Source organism: Microcaecilia unicolor, chromosome 4, assembly GCF_901765095.1.
Source record: "Microcaecilia unicolor chromosome 4, aMicUni1.1, whole genome shotgun sequence".
Classification (NCBI taxonomy): domain Eukaryota; kingdom Metazoa; phylum Chordata; class Amphibia; order Gymnophiona; family Siphonopidae; genus Microcaecilia; species Microcaecilia unicolor.
Window position 1 is genome coordinate 64741972 of NC_044034.1, and position 20706 is coordinate 64762677.

The following is a 20706-nucleotide window of genomic DNA, read 5'->3' on the forward strand; positions in this document are numbered from 1 at the left end:
TACTTCCTTCCTTGAACAAAAACCCAAACCAAAGCTAACAAGTTATAGCACCCTCTTAAAAATCGGATTTCAATATTCTTTGACACTATGAAACAGAAGACAGGTGTTCACCATCAGGTGAGATACTGGGAAGAAGGGAGAGCACAATTGCCTTTCATTTAAAAAGAAAAAATCATCATAAATATATATTCAGGAATGTGGACATTTTCCACATTCATGCCACCAAGTAAGTGTCTTGGAAAATGAGTTGAATACATAGTCAAAAGTTGCATTTTCTTGTTGCAGGTTCTACAGCCTTGAATTCTTTACCATTCAAAGCACAAATACTGTATGTAAACAGTTCTTCACATTTAAGAATAAAATAAAGGCTGGGCTTTTTAGAAATGCTTTTGGAGATTACATATGGAACTTTTAGTTTGCTGTATTTCTTTTCTTGGCACGTCATGATTGCATTTACAGATCTTATTTTAGAGAAGGGTATTCAGAAATACAGAGCAAAAGCTCACAGTACAGCTGTTGAAGCACATAAGGATAAACTGCAGTACAGGTTGGGCACTCACCACTTCCTCCAAGGCAGCACTTCTCCCAAATGAGCAGGTAAGATGTGTGAGGCAGTTAACAAATGAAGAGAAAAGTTCATTCGGAATGGCAGTTAAAATATTTCGAGGGAAGACAGTTATCAGGTTACTGATTATATTGGAGATTCCTACTGCTTCTGAGTCCTCGATTTCTATTCTAAATAAACAAAAGCAACATGGTTTTCTTTTTGAGAATCAGAAGTACAATAAAAACATGAAAGTACATCTGACCTTTTTCAACAGATTTGTGAGCACACAAACAATGGATACGCAATGGTGCTTTCAGTATTTCAAAGGCGCTCTGCATTAAACACCTTCAATATAGAACATTTATACACCAACATATAGCTAAAGGTAGGAGGGGGGGATAGGGGAGCAGAATGCAGAAAGACGACCAAAGGTAAACAGCTAAAGGATCACAGAAGAGAAACTTTAAAAGCTACCAAATTCAAAACTAACGTTATGGATACAGAGAAAATAAAGGTCAAGATTACATACCCGTTAATGGTGTTTAGGCAATCCCTCAATGAAATGCACTAAGTAATCAACTTGTGACCTTTCATCTGGGAAGATCAATCCGTGAAGGGAGGCAAGTTGTGCTAAACACTGTAATGAGTCCTGGGCCATATCAGAATCTTCTCGGATTTTACGATGTACCTGTTGTAACAGAACCATCACCTATATCAAGAAAAGAACACTAATGGCACAATAAAGAACAGCCACCAATTCAGATGGACATGAGAAGGCTTGCTTTGTTCTAGTACCTTTTAAAAGAAGAGAATTCTCAAACATGATACCTCACTTCACTTCTTTCCTAATCCATAGTGTCATTATGAAAACTAACATTTAACTAAGTGCTACTTACATTTGATTACTGAACTCTCTACTGTATACTGTGTCTTAAAGAGCAAAACAGATGCCAGCTAGTCAGACACTGCTCCTTCTAAAAACAGCAATAATGACAGTCATTTCTATTAATGCTAACTATGTCTAGGCGACAGCGTCTTTGCTAAGTTAGTTAGCAAGTTCAATCAAGAGTTTATGGATGCTTTTTTAGTGGAGGTAAACACACAAGACACAGGAAGCAAAATGGTTACATCCATGGTAACACCCTCACATTACCTCAGTGGGCTGCTTATAATTTGGTTTCGTTTCTTGTGGTACACCACTGAATTTGGTATTATGAACAGTAACACAAAATATCATTTTTAGACACGTGAATACATTTAAAACAAATACAAGTAGAGAAAAGCAGTCCTCAAGGCTCCTCCTTGAGAATGACATAGTGGGTACTCTGTTCTCCAACGCATGTATATATAAAGATCTACAGGCAGTATTTAAATCAAATTGATCTGGCATCCGAATCAACTATTTGCCATAAACTGTGATTGTCACAAAAGGCTGACTTTTTTTTTTTTTTTTTACATCTGCCTTTCTTTCAACCAAGTTATAAAAAAGTACAGTACAGTCTTGATTATACGACCTTCGCTAATCCAACCATCTTGCATATTCGACAGACACCCCCCCTCCCATGGTGACATTGCGCTGTCATTAAATGCGCAGGTTCTCTTCCTGTTTTCCAGCTTCACACGCTGGCGGTTAGTATTAACAAATAGTACTATATTTTAAATACAGATATCCTATGCCTGTTTTTTTATGCATAAAGTATGTTTTCTGTGCATTTTTTAAGGGGTTACCATTGTTTTCCGTATTATCTGACTTTTCAATTACACAACAATGGCCGATCCCATTTACGTCAGATCATTGAGACTGTACTTACTATACAAGAGGCTCAGATTAAAATTCAAAGGGGTGTATTTCCATCAGTCAAATTTAAGGTTGATGAACTGTACACATTACTGAAATATCAAACATACCAGCTTATCGGCCCAGATTTAATCCATTCATATCCTTAAAACTACAAAACTATTTTGGCGTTTTAATACATGTATTTTCAGTCACTTCAGTGAACATGGTGAAATGCTCTGGGTTAGTTTTTATAGGATACCAACAGTATCTTATTATCAGGTTAAATGTATGCAAACTGGTTCAGAATATTGGGATCCAAAACAGCAAAACTACTTCAAGGTATTTCCTAAGGGATGTGGATCTTTCAAGACTGGCAATTTGATTTTTATTGGGTTGGACATTAAAGCTGACATTGAGATTTCATACAATATAAAGCACTATGCAAAATTTTATAATGTCATATCTATAGCTAAAATATTTTCAAGATTCTAAGTACTACTTTCAAGTTGCTATAATTAATTCTAATGTAATAGCACTGGCAATTTTATGTAGGATTTTTGTAAACTACTTTGAACAATTAATTTCTGTTGAATGTAGTCTACAGATTAATATTAAAAGGGCCTATTTACTAAATTGCGTTAAGCAATTAATGTGGGAATTAATATGCGCCAACAACCCAGCTGCTTGAGTACATACGCTGAGTGCCATACTAACTGCCAGATGCAGAAGAGTACAGAGAATAGGTGGAGACTGTGCCTTACAATTACTGAAGAGGTAGCTATCATGCATTACCTTAACACAACAGATATGCAGAGTAGTTAATGCACCTCACTGGTTGTAGCTAACTGCACTGGGTTATCAGCAAGGCAGTTAGTACACAGTAAGTGTTATTACCTATATGAATTGTATGGGAAAAGGCTAGAAAACACCCATGGTAAAAATGAAAAAACTTATTTGATTCAAAATTTCACAAATGCCCTCCCTGCTTCCTCAAATTCTTCACATTCCCATTCACTCCACCTCCCTCTTCCCAAATAAATAATTCAGCATGCTACATAAATTTACTTGACTTCTTCCTCTTTGATGTCAGTCTTATAACAGTGCTTCCCATTCCATACAATTAAACTGACCTTACCAATATCCTCCGTTCAGAAATTGGGCTAAGCAGAGCATGATTTCCAGCAGTAGCTTGTCAGACATCAAGATTAAAGTTACTCAGCAAAACAAAGGATTATACTCTTTTGGTCAGACAACAAAATGGACATATGGTCTTTGGAAAAACTGTTTTGTCTATCACATGCAAACGCCTAAAGTTTCACTTTCAGCCACTGCTCTGTTAGCGTACCACAGCAGCTTAGGTTGATTTTGTTATGTAAAACAGCACCTCTCAGCATAATTTTAACCTTTTAATATTCTTACCAGTGAAGGCACATTAACTTAATTATACTATTGCAGTAATATTAAATTAGGTACAACTATAAGAACTGCAAACCAAAATTAAACTATAAAGGGTTAAACTTGTAAACCCTAAAGTTATTTGGAAGAGGAGGTTCACAGCTGACAGTAGCAGAGCTGTTTGGATGGTCTAGACAGCTGCTCAGAGTTTTGTGGGGATCTAACAGTCTCAGTTTGTTTTTTTAACCTTTTCAAAAAAAAAAAAGAAGAAGAAAACCTGCTTAAGAGAATTTTAGCTTTTAATCTGGCAAATCTTACTGATTAATACACATGCCAATATACCCAAGTGTAAGCTGTAGAAAAATTAAGGCTCTTCTGTTAGCCATTTTAACTAGTATCCAAATGTCTTTTACTGAAAAATGAAACTATAGTCTGATCAATGCAGATATTTCAATTTCCTATATGTGTATAGAGGCAAGTTTTCAAAGCACTTAGACTTACAAAGTTCATAGGTCACTATGAAGTTCATTTTCAAAGCACTTCAACTTAGAAAATTACATAGTAATTTATGGACTTTGTAAGTCTAAGTGCTTGAAAATGAGCCCATAATGTAATATGTAGCTTAAAAATTACCGTCAACAGAACAGTGCCCATGTCAGAAATTTCTTACTGCTGTATAAATAAAAAAAATGTATATTACTTATTTGTTAAACAAAAAATATATGAACTAGGTCAGTAGCGGATAAATGTACTGCTTGAGTTAAGTCTATAAACTTAAAATAGGCCTCCTTCTCCCCTATACAAGTAAACATTTCTACATTTGCTACATGATTTTTTCCTAATACTAGACCTGTTGGGGATAGACCTGTAACCTGCCTGGAACAAAATATTTCACATCCACTGGTCTACTGATCATCATTTATGCCAACACACACTAACGTCGAATTCATAATAACTGAGGGTGTAAAGCTTAACACAGCACAGTTCCTCAAACTGTTTCAATCTCTCTGAACACATTTGTTAGCTCTACATAAAATGTAATTCCAACCACAAACTGTAAGTATCATTTGCTTAGAAACTGAAGAGTTCATAAAAACATTCTGTAATAATCTCTCCAGCACCTTTTCCACAAACTGGAAAAAAAAGCAGCACAGCATTCATTCAGCATGATTTAATTCATAAAACTGCATACAGTGAATATAAATACCAATATTAAATTTTGTAGTGTACCTATCACAGCACGTGTGAGACTCTTTTCAAAGATAGGCATTAATAATGCTTACGATGAAAAATGCGAGACTTACTGTAAAGAAAAGCTCCATGACTCTGCTGTCCAGAAGGGTCTCACGCCAGGACTCAGTTGGTTTTAACATCACATTTTGTGAGGACTCAACATAGCTATATAATGTCTGCCCAGTTATCTGGTGTCAAGGTCAACATAACATTCCTACTTGGCTTTAAAGAAAAGAAACCTCAGATACAGCAAGGACCCATTGAGAAAGAATGCAATGGAAACAACATTAAGCCCCTTCACATACACTGCATAATTCCTGCATGAGGCCAAGGAATAAAATGTATTAAGTACCAAAAATAAAGACTGCACTAGGAATTTTAGATAACAGTTTGATTGCAATTATGCAGCATACCAAAGTGATACAATCACTTTGATAACCAGCATACTTGATGTGACAGGGGGCAGAAAGCAGCAACCACAAATAACAAATGTTGACATATATTCAAAATAGGAAGTTTTCAAAAACAATTCTCGGCGGCTTGTAAGAAGCAGCCTAAAGATAGCTCTCTACTACACAGAAAAAAAAATATTTAATGTATTACTCTAGGAATGTTTCACAGAAAGATGATAATTATGTTTGGCCTTATGGAAGCTTAAGTTTCTACACATGCTAAGAAGCAACAATGGAACTGCCTGACACCACAATCACATAGATATATTAATAGACGTGTTCATAATGAGGGGATGACAGCCAGATAACAAATATAGTCTAAAGAAATCACAGTCTATCAAAGGTGTCCCACAATATATACCACTGAATGCACTAGGTTTCTCAGGAACCACAACTTCCATGGTGCGTGGCCTGGAAATTTTTTTTATACATTTCCCCGTTCAATAATCTAGGCCATAAAAAGTTCATAGGCCAAACTTTAAAATGTCCATTTGAACAGAATCAGGTGATTCAAAAGGAATGAGAGAGTTCTTTTAACTCCATAGTTCCTAGCTCTAGAACAGAAAGTCAATAAAGATTCCGATTTTTCCATTAACAGCAGATGGGGTCAAGAAAGGCAGCTCAACATTTATTCCAATACAAAGTTCATTGCCTTTGTACGAAAAAAGATCACTAACCTGATTTAATAGACCAGAACTTCATTTCCTTAGTGGCATACTCGACTATTGCTGAATCAAAGCATCTATGCTCTTGACCCACTTTTTTGATTTAGAAAGGTCTGTGCTGCTCTTTGACAGGTGGCTGACAACCCTGTCACTTCAGCTGAAGCCCTCTTCCTGGCATCGATAGAGAGTCATTATGGGCATGCTCCCTGGAACCCCAATGTCATCTCTCTAATCCAAAGAAAAACAAAAGAGGATGCATGCAAACAAGGTCAGAGCACAACCCTTCACTACACCTAGTAGTCTGAAAATCATATTGTTGAATTGGACAATGTCTCTAGTACATTAAAGCCACCCAAGTTCTTCAGTTTTAGTTCACAATAACCTTTAGCTTGTTTAACAGACAGAAATCAGTTCCCAACTCTATCAAACTCACTACCATTTAATATCAGACTAGCTCCTAACCTGCTACATTTTTAGAAAACACTTAACACATTGCTATTTGTAGAGGCTGGCCCATAAGCTCTAATGTGGCATACCTTGCAAGATGTGCTCCATGTTCTTAGAATGCTGACTGAAATTTTTCACCTTTGTTATGGCAGCAGAATCTCTACGATTATTCTAAAATTGCATCCTAGTGTTTTTACTTTATAGATTTATTTTCTGACATACTCTGTAATGTATTTGCACACAACATTGATTTGATGTGATTCTAAATGTTGATATTTGCAGCACAACATGTCCTCTAACTCAAAAGCATGAGATAGACAATATGCCTGTAGTTAAACCTTGCAGGATTCAATGGTGATCAACGATAGAACTTATGCTTCTTACTGTACTCAACTTCTATGGGTCACTAACTTCATATAAAGGCAGGGCTCAATAATTTATACTTATATCCCAATGCTCAGATTATTACAAAGCAGGCACTATAACATTCAACACTATAATGACATATTCAGATCTCAGAAGCAACTCTTTTCTCATGAGGTACTTTGCTTTAATTGTCATCGGTCAAATATTGTTAACATTTTTTTTTAGTTCCAATAATTTCAATATATAACTAATAAGAACTTATCTAGGTCCCTTGCCAGATAGCAGTGGTTTGATAGCATTTTCCCATAGTACAGGGATAGAAATTATAACTCATCTGCAAACTGAATTCTATTGATAATATGGACTTAAAGTTCAAATATTTACTGTAATCAAGTACTAGTAACAGTTAATCCAAGAATATGTTGGTACAATTAAATTTCTTCAAGATTTAACAGCATAGACATGAACTACTCTTAACAGATACCTCATGTAAAACAAAGGAAGGGTAGTTTACTGTCACTATTTTAACAAGCCTCAGTATTTAACAACCATATTTTTAGCACTGGGTGTCACACTAATAGACTGATGACACATTTGACAATAGAAGATTAAAGACGGTTCGTATTCATAAAGAAATTCAAAAGCAAGCTTTCAGTAAGCAATTCATATTCTATTACACAGAAGCATGAAAAAAAATACACCCAGAAGCAATCAATATTCTTAAGATAAACTTCATTACATAAGAAAACCTAAGACTTCATTCAGTCCACTAGAACAAACCTTAATTTTCAACTTTTAAAACTGAAAGTTCAAATCTCATTGAAATTTAATAGACAAAAAAATATGACTTAATACTGGGACTTGTCCAATAATGAGGAATTGATATATAGTAACATAGTAGATGAAGGCAGAAAAAGACCCTGCACAGTCCATCTAGTCTGCCCAACAACTGAAACTCATATGTGCTACTTTATGTGTATACCTGACCTTGATTGTTTCTGCCATTTTCAGGGCACAGACCGTGGAAGTCTGCCCAGAACAAGGCCCACCTCCCAACCACCAGCCCCGCCAATCTCGGCTAAGCTTCTGAGGATCCATATGACACGCATTGAAACCTTTCAATATTTTATCATTCTTTTAAGATGGGTAAACTACTATATCTTGTCTCACGCAGGTTAGAATTTAATGAAAAAAATCTTTTATTAAGCTTCAACAAATGATGAGTCAATGTAATACACTATGAACGAAGGATAATACACCGCATATATCTATATTCATAACAAACATTATATAATACTCGCCTTCCTCCACCTCCTCCCCCTTCAAAGAATTCTGGGAATTCAAAAATCCATAATCTATATTACCCATAATGTATTTTGATTATGTATATTTGTACTTTGCTTTGGAATAGGCAGAACAGAAATGAATAAAGTAATCTAAAAAGACAAAAATGTAACCAAATGATCTACAACCAATATTTTGCTCTAAACTCCAAGGGAGATCAAAAGTGCACTACTTAAACCTGACTGCAAGAATCCAAGAATGAAGTCCAAAAATACACATAAATCTTAATTTTCTGCTCCCCTTTTCCCTGGGTTGACATTATTTCCATACAAAGTAAATGATTCATTTTTATCTCTCCATACCACCACCATGTGTGGCTCCTCTTTAATCCATTGAATGGGCAGCATTTTACTATTAAATCTGCTTTCCTGACAAATTCATCCTATTCCAAATCCAAAAGAGTGTTCCATAGTTTTGGGTTGTGAACGCCCCCCCCCCCCCCCCCCCCAAATTCCAAATCTCTCCATTTCTCCTCCCAAAATGCCCGACTCCTAGGGCAATTTCATCAATAGTGAATATAGCTTCCTCTTAGGTACTCCACACATTTACTCTCCCAATCAGGCCAGACCTTATATACCCTTATGTACCCAATTGGGAATGCATATATATTTAATACAAGATATATAATACATCTCTCTAAATTGTGCGCATTAAATACAAAAATTGTAGAGCTTTCTACAATGCTCTACCATGAATACCTGTGAGTTACAGCATCCATATCCTTGTTAGATCACCTCAGCTTTGTACTGAGCAATTAGCAGCAGAAGCCAACTCCTAGGTGAAGCAGATGGCTATCAGTCTTCATAAAACTCATTGTTCTTGAAGAAAACATGCTAAAAGCAGAATAGCAATCCTTACATATGGAAATACCTAGCTCCAAGTTGCCTTTTAGGGACAAATGAAAAATCATGGCAAGCACATTTTTGTGGGAAGAAGCCATTTCCTAATTTTCCCCCTTTTCATACGCTCAACCACTGGACAACAAAAATGGGCCGTGAGTTGGATTCCAAAACCTCAAGGGCACTCTTCAGAGCAGATAAAATGTAATCTGTAATCCAATTCAACAGCTTGCATTTAAGCAGGACAGTCTGGTCCTAGGATTATTGGGACCTAGAGAAACAAAAAGCTAAGTGGACTTTCTCAAGTATTTAGAACTCTCTAGGTGAAGACAAACATTTGCAATACAAGTGTGCCAAAGCATGCTGATGTTTGACATGTGGCATGGGAAAAGTGTTAAAAGAACGACTGACTAGTTAACATAAAAATCAACCACCACCTAAGGGAGAACCTTCGAATGCATGTTTAAAACCACCCAACTTTTTGAAAAATGTTGTACAAAGCAAAAAAAAAAAGTCAGTAAGGCTTGGAGCTTACCAAAACCATGGATGTCTTGACTGGAGGCTTCAACAGAAACAAGCCCTATATAAATCAAACTAAAGGCTGTACAGAGATATTTGTTTATAAGAGCATTTATATGATGAAATTTTTCCTGAGTAGATCAAAGGTATCACCATGGCCTCCAAGAAAGGTTGAATCTATCTTCACTGATGTCTTTGCAGCCAGTTCAGCAATTCCAATTCCTCCTAGATGAAGGGGGGGGGGGGCAAAGTGGGCTGCAGCAAGGGTCAAGCATCAAGCGGTGGTCTTATCTGGTCCACAGTCCCTTTGACCTTATCTGTTGTTAATATCTATTACAGCAGCTTTTAATGCCATTTAAAAAATCATTGGTCAATCTGACCACGTTTTCTGCACTCTTTACCCTTGTCCATTAGTGTTCTACAATCAGCATATTTCACTTGAGAAAGAACATCTGGCATACTTTCCATCTTTATCCAGAACATCCTGCATATTTTGGCTCAAGAGCTACAAGAAACTATGGAGGAGGTAAACATAACTGATAAACCTTCCTCCCAAAAAGAGTAAGGTTCAAGCATTCCTCCCAGAGAGCACCGAGACATAGGCTCTTGAGCTTGTCCTCTGAATGGTGTGGAAGCTGGTGCATATCAAATCCTAGAGCCTTCTGTACTCTATACATGGAGTTTGTCTTGTCTTGTTCACAAAGATCAAAGAGAAGGAGGGTGCCACATTGTCATCTGTGCCTCTTTAGAGATGTCTTGAACAGGCCAGTCATAGCTTCTGGGGGGGGTGGGGGGGGGGGGGGAATTTGAGATCTTAGAGTATGTCCAGTATATGCAATTAATTTACCCTAAGCTTATTCTCCTCCTCCAACTCAATACCATGTCCCTGATAAAAGAAAAGGGATCAAGTGGGCAGCCTCTTGTTTCCCGTAAAGAAGACTCTGAGGACAGACTTGCTGACTCCTGACCGCAGCACTCCTCAGATCCATATTCATAACCTCAGGAGTACTCAGACAATCAGAATAATGTCTGGTGTAGTGGTCCAAGTATGTGTCTGGCTAGCAAATCACTATTTCTTTTGTTTTAAAACACCCTTTAACAGCTCAGACCCAATAGCAACTGCCTACTGTTTTTAGATCCCTGAACCATATAGACAGAGAACGTTTATCCCCAAAACTCACTTAGGGGTGAAGGAGTAGCCCAATGGTTAGTGCAGTGGCCTGAGAACCAAGTGAACTTAGTTTGATTCCTACTGCAGCTTCTTGTGACTCTGGGCAAATCAGTTAACCCTCCATTGGCCCAGGTACAAAATAAGTACCTGAATGTAATATGTAAACCATTGATAACCACAGAAAAGTGGTATATGAAATCCCATCCCCTTTCCCCTTCTTCCACAGACCAACAAATTACTGACTTCAACGCCACTCTTCCAGAGTTGGATTAAGGCATAGGCAAACTAGGCACAAGCCTAAGGCTCAGAGGTTTAGGGAGGCCTAGTCAGATGTACTAAGGATTCAGGAGCCTACGACTGCCAAGAGTCTGGACTTTTATTTTATTTTTTTAATTCTAAAAATTTATTAAAAAGAAAAGTAAATAGGCCAACTACCTCAAAGTCAAAATGAAGGCTAAAGTATCTGGATATTTTCAGAGTTTAACCTTCTATAGCTCTGTGAGGAAGAAGGAGTATCTATGGACCCCCCTAGACCACCTAAATATACATTCCTTTGCTTTAACAGCTCTCCAACCCCCCTCCTTCCAGTGGAGAGACTTGTATTAGCCAGCCAATGGAAAGGCTGCTCTGTATGGGCTTTGGGGTGGGGGGGGGGGGGGGGAGTAACTGAGATCTGCACAAGCCAATTGAACAAGTGAGCGAATTAAGGGAGGGATGGAGTTGGGTTATTGAGAAGGGGTAGAAATGTAAGAGGAATGAGGTGAAAGTGTTTAAATACTGTTTAAAAAAAAACAACTTTCCCATAATTATAAATTTAACTGTTGCACATAGACCAACATGGTTTAATCCAACAGAGTCAACATGGATTCAGCCAAGGGAAATCTTGCCTCACCAATTTCCTTCATTTCTTTGAAGATATGCATAAATATGGATAAAGTGAGCAAGTTGACAGTGTATCTAGATTTTCAGAAAGCTTTTGACAAAGTCCTTCATGAGAGACTTTTAAGAAACTTAAAAAGCCAAAGACAGGAGGCCTTGTGGATTGATATCCAGGTATCATTGTGGACAATATGCTGAAAGTTTCTGCTCAGTATGTGGCAACAACCAAAAAAGCAAGCACAATTAAGAAAGGGATAGAAAATAAGAAAGATTATTACAAGGCAATCTTACCTTGAGTATTGTGTGCAGTTCTGGTCACTGTATCTCAAACAAATATAGCGGAATTAGAAAAAAGAAAAGTAAACAAAACCATTAAGGGGATGGAACTCCTCATACGAGGAAAGGCATAAAGTTAGGGCTCTTCAGTTTGGAAGAGAGAGAGCTAAAATCCTGCCTGGACTAGAATGGGTAAATGTGAATCAATTGTTTAGTCTTTCAAAAAGTACAAAGATGAGGGGACACTCCATGAAGTTAGAGGGTAATACTTTTAAATGAATAAGAGAAAATATTTTTTTCACGGTGAATATAGTTAAACTCTGGAATTCATTGCCAGAGGGCGTGGTAACAGCAGTTAGCGAATCTGGGTTTAAAAAAAAATGTTTGGACAAGTTCCTGGAGGAAAAGTCGTGATGGTGATACTTGCTCATCATTCCCTGCTACCTGCAGGGTTCCTCAAAGTTTTATTCTGGCCCCCACCCTCTAATATCTTTCTTGCACCCCTTCCCCTTCTGATTCATTCTCTAGGTTGCACCCCCTTTTGCCATGCAGATGATATTCAAAATATTTTTACTTTGTCTTCTTCTGCCTCTGATACTTCCCCTATAAATATCTGCCTCCAGAAAGTGTTCCCCTGGGTTTAAAAAAAGAAAAAAATATATATAACCTTTTTCTGAATTCTTCAAAATGTGAAGCCATTTATTTTCCTTAACCTCGTTGTGTTTGTCCCACCCCTGCCCCCCCCCCACTAGACAGTTGCCCTCTTCCATTTCAGGACAATATGCATAGGACAGCAATTTACTTATGTCAAGCCTTTTCTCTTTTAATCTTATAAGAAGTCTGAAGGCCTACCTTTTATTTTTTTGTTTGTTCTCCCCCCCCCCCCCCCCCACCAAGTATGCTAAGTATCAGGGAAACAGCTACAGCTTCACAGAACCACTCAAAAGACTTCCTTAGAGATAAGATTACTTATTGAATTTTCTTTTCTTTTTCCCCTTATTGATCTAGGTGTACTTGGGGGTCTAGTTTGATAGTAATAGGTGATAAACTATAGATTGTTACAGGTATATGTTTTTATTTGCCCCATCCTCTGAGATGTAGGCTAAAAGGTGAAACGGTGAAATTTTTCTTATGTTCCTTCTTCTTGAAAGCGTTCTGCAGTGTCATTAAAATCACCTCCTCTACATGCAGTGTGTGAAATCTCTACTAGAAAAAAAAAACAAAACTTTAGATGCTTCCTGCAGAGGCAGAATGCTGTATCAGCTGGACGGTTAACTACCTGTGTACTCAAGTCATCACACAGCAAATAGGGATAGCCTACAAAACATGACAAAAAAAAAAAAAACCTTTGGCAAGAGGTATACCACAATGCATTTTTGTTTGCCCACTAAGGATACTGCTTGTACAGTGCAGGACCTTTCGAAGATCAACTCTTGAATGTTGAAATATATTAGTCAATGAAAAGAAACAGGACTTCAAGCTTAACTGTTAAATCATTAACAGTCTCACATTGTGAAAGGATATAATTTGGAGGCAGAAAGTTCCAGCTTAAGACCTGATTGGCTAGTGCAAGATACCGCTGAAACACTGAAGACATTTGAGCATTAAGGTTCTCTCGTCTGCTGAATTCCTGGAGTACCTCTACTGTTAACATGAAGATCTGCCGAAGGTCCTCTTCCTAAAGCCAGGGCACAAGAAGTTTTATTGGTTTCTTAAAACTTTGAATAGCGAGGTCATTCATTTTTTTATTCATATGCAGAAATGCTTTCAAATTTGAGCTGCGAAATGTTACACTGTCCTACTCCAGCAAAAGTAATTGTTGTAACACAATATATCTCAATTTTTAGAATTTATTTTAAAGATGTTCCCTCTTCACACATCACATCACTCTCATTTAGTGGGTTACTCTATGCAACAGTCACACTACATTATCGCAATACCTACAAAAGGCATCACCTCCCAAAAGAAAAGAAATCTGAAAATCAAAACATCTAACATCGCACAAAAATGTTGATATAGACGACCTAAAATGCAATATAAATTTTAGTCCCTCCAAAAAAAAAAAAAAAAAAATCAAGGAATTTTCCTTAATATGACACCATAAAAACAGGGAGAAAAAGGACCTCAAGCACTAACCTGTTGCTTACAAGCCACTTGGGTTTAAATACCACTCTTTCAATCACTGGTCCTAAAACATTCCCAATAATTACAAACTTTTAGAAAAGATTGTGTAAAAACATTCACTTAAAAGGGTGTCCAATGTCCATGTTCCACAATCAAATTCTATATAAAATGCCTTTGTTTTGTTATCACAAGCTGCCTCAAGTGAATTGCCACTCCCTTCTTTGATGACTATATTGCATTTTGTTTTCTTTGGATCACCAATCCCATTTATTTTGTATTACATATACAAGCTTTCAGACATTAGGCTGGTCTTAAAAAGGTGATAGCCTTAAAAACAAACATAAAATTACAGATTTTTGAAAATGTACATGTAGCTTTAAAAATACAATAAATCAACCCTACTATAACAAATTTTGCAATTAACAAGAAACTGTCAGATTTTTGTGCGTCATGCTGTAAATATTTCATCTATAGTCAGAATTAGAGCTGTACCGAATAGACTATTTTACTATTTGACCAAATATGAATAATGAAAAATAATTATTCGGCCAAATATAAATACTGAATGTGAATAATGGGCATTGACCTTTAACAACAAATAACAAAAGAAGCAACGTGAAATCACAGATCGTGTTTATTTCAGTAGGATTTAGCATAGTAGAGCCCTAGATTATTCGTATTCAAATTTAAATTGCTATTTGGCCGAATACAAATGTATTCAGGGCTGAATCGAATCAAATATGACTATTCAATGCCAGCCCTAGTCAGAATAGATTAAATCAATCTTTTTCTTCAGATAAGGAAGGCAATACTCAAGCAGTTATAAGGGGAGTCAATAAGATTAACTTAATAGTATCAAAATAGTCAAAATTCATTTTGATTCCTCTTGTAGATGATGGATTTATTCAAGCATTTCAATTAACCAAACACCAATTAATAAAATATGAATACACATGTATGTGTAGTTAACTTGCTGCAGTCAGCTGTATTACACTCTCGGTGGACACCACGTGTTCAGACATTTGTAAGTGGTACTATGACGAGCCTTTCGGCATCACCATCTAAGTTTTGCAAGAATAAGGTTTCAGGTTACACAGAACTGAGGTGGAGAAGAATTACTACCTTTCTGAAAGAGTGATCCTAAACATAAAGCAAAGGCAACAACAGAGTATCTCAGCAAGAAGACAGTGACTATCCTCAAGCTTCCCAGTCAAACACCAGAATCCAGGCCGGAATCCAACAGATTCTGTGGCAAGACTTGAAGAACCTATTCCACATATAGATACCTAGCCAACCTGAAAGAGCTTGAGACAACCAGACAAGAAAAATGAGCAAATGCTGAGTAAAGTTTGTATTAGATACCACACTCTGAATTCGTTAGAAAGCATTTAGTTTAACTCATCTTAAATTTAGTGCAAGGGAGATCAATTTAATGCATGACAACTTACAAATTAAAGCACACATTAAAAAGTTGTAATGCATATTAATTTTATTAAAACAGATGCCTAAAATGAACCAAATAACCCACCTGAAAAGCAGGAAAATTAAAAAACAAAAAAAAAGAACATTTTCGCTTGTGCACATCCCTTAGCAGACACAATCTGAACAACTCGTGACTTTTATTGCTTCAGAAGGAGCTTCCAGAAACAACTGAATCAAGGGGCATGAGTTAACATTTTCTTTTTTTTTTTTTTTTTTTAATATTTCTAAAATTATTTTCACATTGTGTAAACTAGTTTTTTTTTTTTTTTAAACCCTTCTTTAATGCATTCTGAATAGTAATTTTAGACAGAACATAAAAAATGCACAAAGGTGAACAAAACTTTACAAAGCATTTTACCTGTAGCAAATGAGACATTTCTGTTCAACACAATGTTTTATTGAATGTTTTTCTTAATAAAGTATGAAGTAAATGCTACAGAAGTCTTTTTACATTAAACATAGTTTTAAATCAAGCATATAAGGACTTATCCATAACACAAATTAAAATACGCAGAAAAGCAAAGATACTTACCTGTAGCAGGTATACTCCAAGGACAGCAAGCCTTATATTCTCACTTAGGGGTAATGCAATCCACGTTGCCTGGTCCAGAGCTTGTGACAAGCTTTTACAGAGTTCTTTGGAGTGCGAGTTGTACTCCACAATGCATGCACGAGCGCCTTCCTGCGTGCCTCGAGAGCATGGGACAATCAGTACAATACTAGAGAATAAAAGAAAAGAGGAGACAACTCCAAGGGGAGGTGGGAAGGTATGTGAGAATATGAGTCCTGCTGTCTTCAAAGAATACCTGTCACAGGTAAGTATCTTTGCTTTCTCTATGATTCTCACATGTGGAAATCCCTAGCTACCAGGCTCACTGAAAACAATAACCATTGGTCACGTCAATTGGACCATGCAACTAGTAGATTACAGCAGATAAAGACCTGTAACGGCGAGGTCAAACCTGTAGCAAATGAGACATTTCTGTTCAACACAATGTTTTATTGAATGTTTTTCTTAATAAAGTATGAAGTAAATGCTACAGAAGTCTTTTTACATTAAACATAGTTTTAAATCAAGCATATAAGGACTTATCCATAACACAAATTAAAATACGCAGAAAAGCAAAGATACTTACCTGTAGCAGGTATACTCCAAGGACAGCAAGCCTTATATTCTCACTTAGGGGTAATGCAATCCACGTTGCCTGGTCCAGAGCTTGTGACAAGCTTTTACAGAGTTCTTTGGAGTGCGAGTTGTACTCCACAATGCATGCACGAGCGCCTTCCTGCGTGCCTCGAGAGCATGGGACAATCAGTACAATACTAGAGAATAAAAGAAAAGAGGAGACAACTCCAAGGGGAGGTGGGAAGGTATGTGAGAATATGAGTCCTGCTGTCTTCAAAGAATACCTGTCACAGGTAAGTATCTTTGCTTTCTCTATGATTCTCACATGTGGAAATCCCTAGCTACCAGGCTCACTGAAAACAATAACCATTGGTCACGTCAATTGGACCATGCAACTAGTAGATTACAGCAGATAAAGACCTGTAACGGCGAGGTCAAACACAGATTAACCTGAAACTATATACAATCTGAGTGTGCAGCCTGGAACAGAACAAAATGAGCCTAGGAGGGTGGAGTTGGACTCTAGATGCCAAACAAATTCTGCAGTGCTGTCTGTCCAAGTCGACAGTCAAATTGGGTATCCTACTCAAGACAGTAGTGACATGTGAATGTGTGAACCGAAGACCACGTTGCAGCCTTGCAAATTTCTTCAATGGAGGCTGACCTCAAGTGGGCTACCGATGCAGCCATGGCCCTAACATTGCGAGCCTTGGCCTGACCCTTGAAGGCATAAGTGAAAGAAATGCAATTTGCCAGCCAACTGGAAATGGTGCGTTTCCTGATGGCTATCCCTATCCTGTTGTGATCAAAAGAAACAAAAAGCTGGGTGGACTGTCTGTGGGGCCTAATCTGCTCCAAGTAAAAGGCCAGTGCTCACTTGTAGTCCAAAGTGTGCAGTGTTCTTTTGCCAGGATGGGCATGAGGTCAGAGAAAGAATGTTGGCAAGACAAACTAACTGGTTCAGATGGAACTCTGACACGACTTTAGCAAGGAACCTAGGGTGTGTGCAGAGGACTACTCTAGTTTAAAATTAGCCCTAGTAGCAATAACACCTGAATAGTCATTCCATAGTCTCCTGAGTACTGTCCTGTGATGTGCTCTTCTCCAGCTAATCATCGATTTGGGGGTACACATGGACTCCCAGTCTGCATAGTGACACTGCGACTACTGCAAGACACTTGGTGAAAACCTGGGAAACCAACGCAAGGCCAAAAGGCAACACACTGTACTGGAAGTGCCATGTCCCCAGCCAGAATCGAAGATATTTCCTGTAAGCTAGAAGTATCTGGATGTGAATGTAGGTCTAGGATGGAACACATCCCCCCTCTCTTCTTTTGCACAAGGAAGTACTTGGAATAGAAACCCTTCCCCTGGTGGAACGGGCTCGACCATATGGGCCTTTAGAAGGGCAGAGCATTCCTCTGCAAGTACCTGCTTGTGCTGAGAGTATAGTGATTTGCTCTCAGTGGGAAATCTGGTGGTCTCCTTTGCCAATACAGGGCGTAACCGAGATGAACTATTTGTAGGACCCATCAGTCAAATGTTACAAGGGGCCACTTTTCTTGAAAAAATTTCAGCCTCCCCCCAACTGGCAAGTTGTCCGGGACAGTCACTTTTACAGTGGCTATGCTCTGCTGCACCCAGTCAGAAGCTTGCCCTCTGCTTTGACTGGGGAGCTGTCTGGGTCTTAGGCACACGCTGTTGACGAGAAAGAGCATGTTGGGGTTGAGCCTGCTGAGGCTGGTAAGAAGTGGTGTACCAACGCGAGTAGTAAGTACAACTTGCCAAAAAACCTCCTAGATGAGAAGGTAGCTGCAGAAGGAGCCTGGCTGGAAAGAGAAATTGATGATGAGGTCAGCAACCTCCTCCATCTTGTCTCTAAAAAGATTATCCCCCCAGCATGTAGCATCTGCCAATCTCTGTTGGATTGCCGGGTCCAAGTCAGAGACATGCACCATGACAGTCTGCACATCACTCTACTCTGAGCAGAGATTCTGGACACTACATCAGAAGTGTTGTAGGTGCCCCTGGCCAAGAATTTACAACAAGCCTTCTGCTGCTTGACCAACTGGCGAACAGATTCAGCCTACTCCAGTGGGAGAGAGTCTGCTAAAACATACTACATACCAAGAACTGCACATACAGGCTTGTGTACAGCTGGTACAACTACTACTACTACTTAACATTTCTAGAGCGCTACTGGATAGAGCTCCGATACATCTTCCGCCAAAAGAATCCAGGTTTCTAGCTTTTCTGCCAGGGGGTGCCGAAGCATAGTCCCTACGACTCCTGGCCATTTTGAATACGGATTCCACCACTAGGGAATGATGAGGCAACTGAGGCCTATGAAACCCAGGGGAAGACCAAATCCAGTACATAGTGTCAAATCTTCTTGGGAAGCACAGTGGCCGAAAGAGGGGACTCCCAGTTCTTCATTTGAATATCCCATAAGATCTCATGATACGGGACCGTCACAGCCTATCTAGGAGGAGACTCATAGCCCAGGACTTCAGACATCTTAGCCCTGGGCTCGTCCTCCACTTCCACAGGAATTGAATGGCATTTACCATTTCCTTAACAAAAGATGGGAAGGAAATGCTCTCAGGTGAAGACTCTCTCTTCTGTGGAGGGAAGGGATCAGAAGGGATGCCATAAGGCTCTTCCTCCGAGAAGTACCAAGGATGCTTTTCAGACTCCCATGAGTGTTCCTCATCGGTGTCAGCCAAGAACTCCTCATGGGAGGGACGAGACCAAGCCTGCCTCAATGAAGAGAAACCATGTCCCACCAAGAGGGGCGTCGAGGTGTCTGCTCCAGCCTAGACTCCAGCGAAGCTTCCTCCACCAACCTTGAGGGGGTGCCAAAATGGGTGGCAGTCAATGCTGAGGCTACAAGCAGCACCGGTCTTGAAGACTTCATTGTAGGCTGATGGCCACGCAGGACCACAGCAAGAGGCATGGGAGGCACAACCACCCCAGGCACTGATGCACTCTGTTGTATAAACCCTGCCATTAGCTCAAGGAGCATTGATTGGAGGTGCTCATCGAGGGCAGACATCGGAAAAGGCTGGGGTATTGGTGTAGAAGCAGGCTGCTGAACTTGTGGGGTCGAAGTGGGTGTCTGGTCCTGGCTGCCTGGAGACCCATGCATTGGCACCTTCTATATGGAGGGGTAGAGGTCCTCCCGGCACAGACACTTCTCAGGTACCAGAGAATCCCTCAGTGCCCTAGAGCTCCCAGGACCATGGGTCGAGGGTGATCAATGCTTGGTCTTGATGCTCCCTGGTGCCAAGGACATCAAGTCCTCACGTCGCTTCGGGGGCGGGTCTGACGCCGATAAGTCCTGGGGGACTTGCTTAGTGGCCAGTGTCGAAGCAGGTGGAGACCCATTCAATGCAGGTCACTCCCAGTGTCTAAGGGTCTTGCAGCCATATAGACCGACTCAGCCGATGCAACACTCAATGCCAATGCTGACACCAAAATCGAGGTTTCAGACCTGGCTTCAAAAAGTTTCTCTTTTTGAGCCTCTCTGTGTTCTTTTCTTCATACAATCACACAGAAGACAGGTAAGTAGGGGCGTGCTCAGATCTCAACCATAGACTCCCTGAGCCAGTACGTCAGGCTCAGTCTCTGGCTGTCTTCAAGTCTAGGCTTAAAGCCCACCTCTTTGCTACTGCTTTCGACTCCTAACCATTACTCTCTTACTCAACACCCTCACTTATCACCCCTACCACTGCAATTTCCCAACCCCTAGCTGTCTGTCTGTCCAATTTAGATTGTAAGTACTGTTGAGCAGGGACTGTCTTTTCATGTTAATTTGTACAGCGCTGCGTAAGTCTAGAAGCGCTATAGAAATGTTTAATAATAGTAGTAGTAGTAGAATTGGTGTCTTTGCCAGAGATGGTCCTATTACACCAGGTACAGCGCTTAAAGCCACTGGAAACCTTCGATGACATGAAAGGAAAAACAGCCATGGCTAAATCAAAAGTCTTGATGGTGAAAAAAAAGGGGCAAAGCACTAGAGAAAAATGGAGGGAAGAACCCGACTGAAGCTCAGGCCTAAA

At 39.1% G+C, this 20706-nt stretch overlaps 1 protein-coding gene across 1 annotated transcript in view; it reads right to left on the reverse strand.

Annotated features, from left to right (window-relative positions):
* The window catches only part of XPO4 (exportin 4), a 254758-nt gene that overhangs the window by 145294 nt on the left and 88758 nt on the right, over positions 1–20706 (reverse strand). The window contains 6 exon segments of the mRNA XM_030200298.1: positions 561–735; positions 1077–1093; positions 1095–1235; positions 5027–5115; positions 5118–5138; positions 13438–13591. Coding sequence (XP_030056158.1) covers positions 561–735; positions 1077–1093; positions 1095–1235; positions 5027–5115; positions 5118–5138; positions 13438–13591 — 597 coding nt within the window.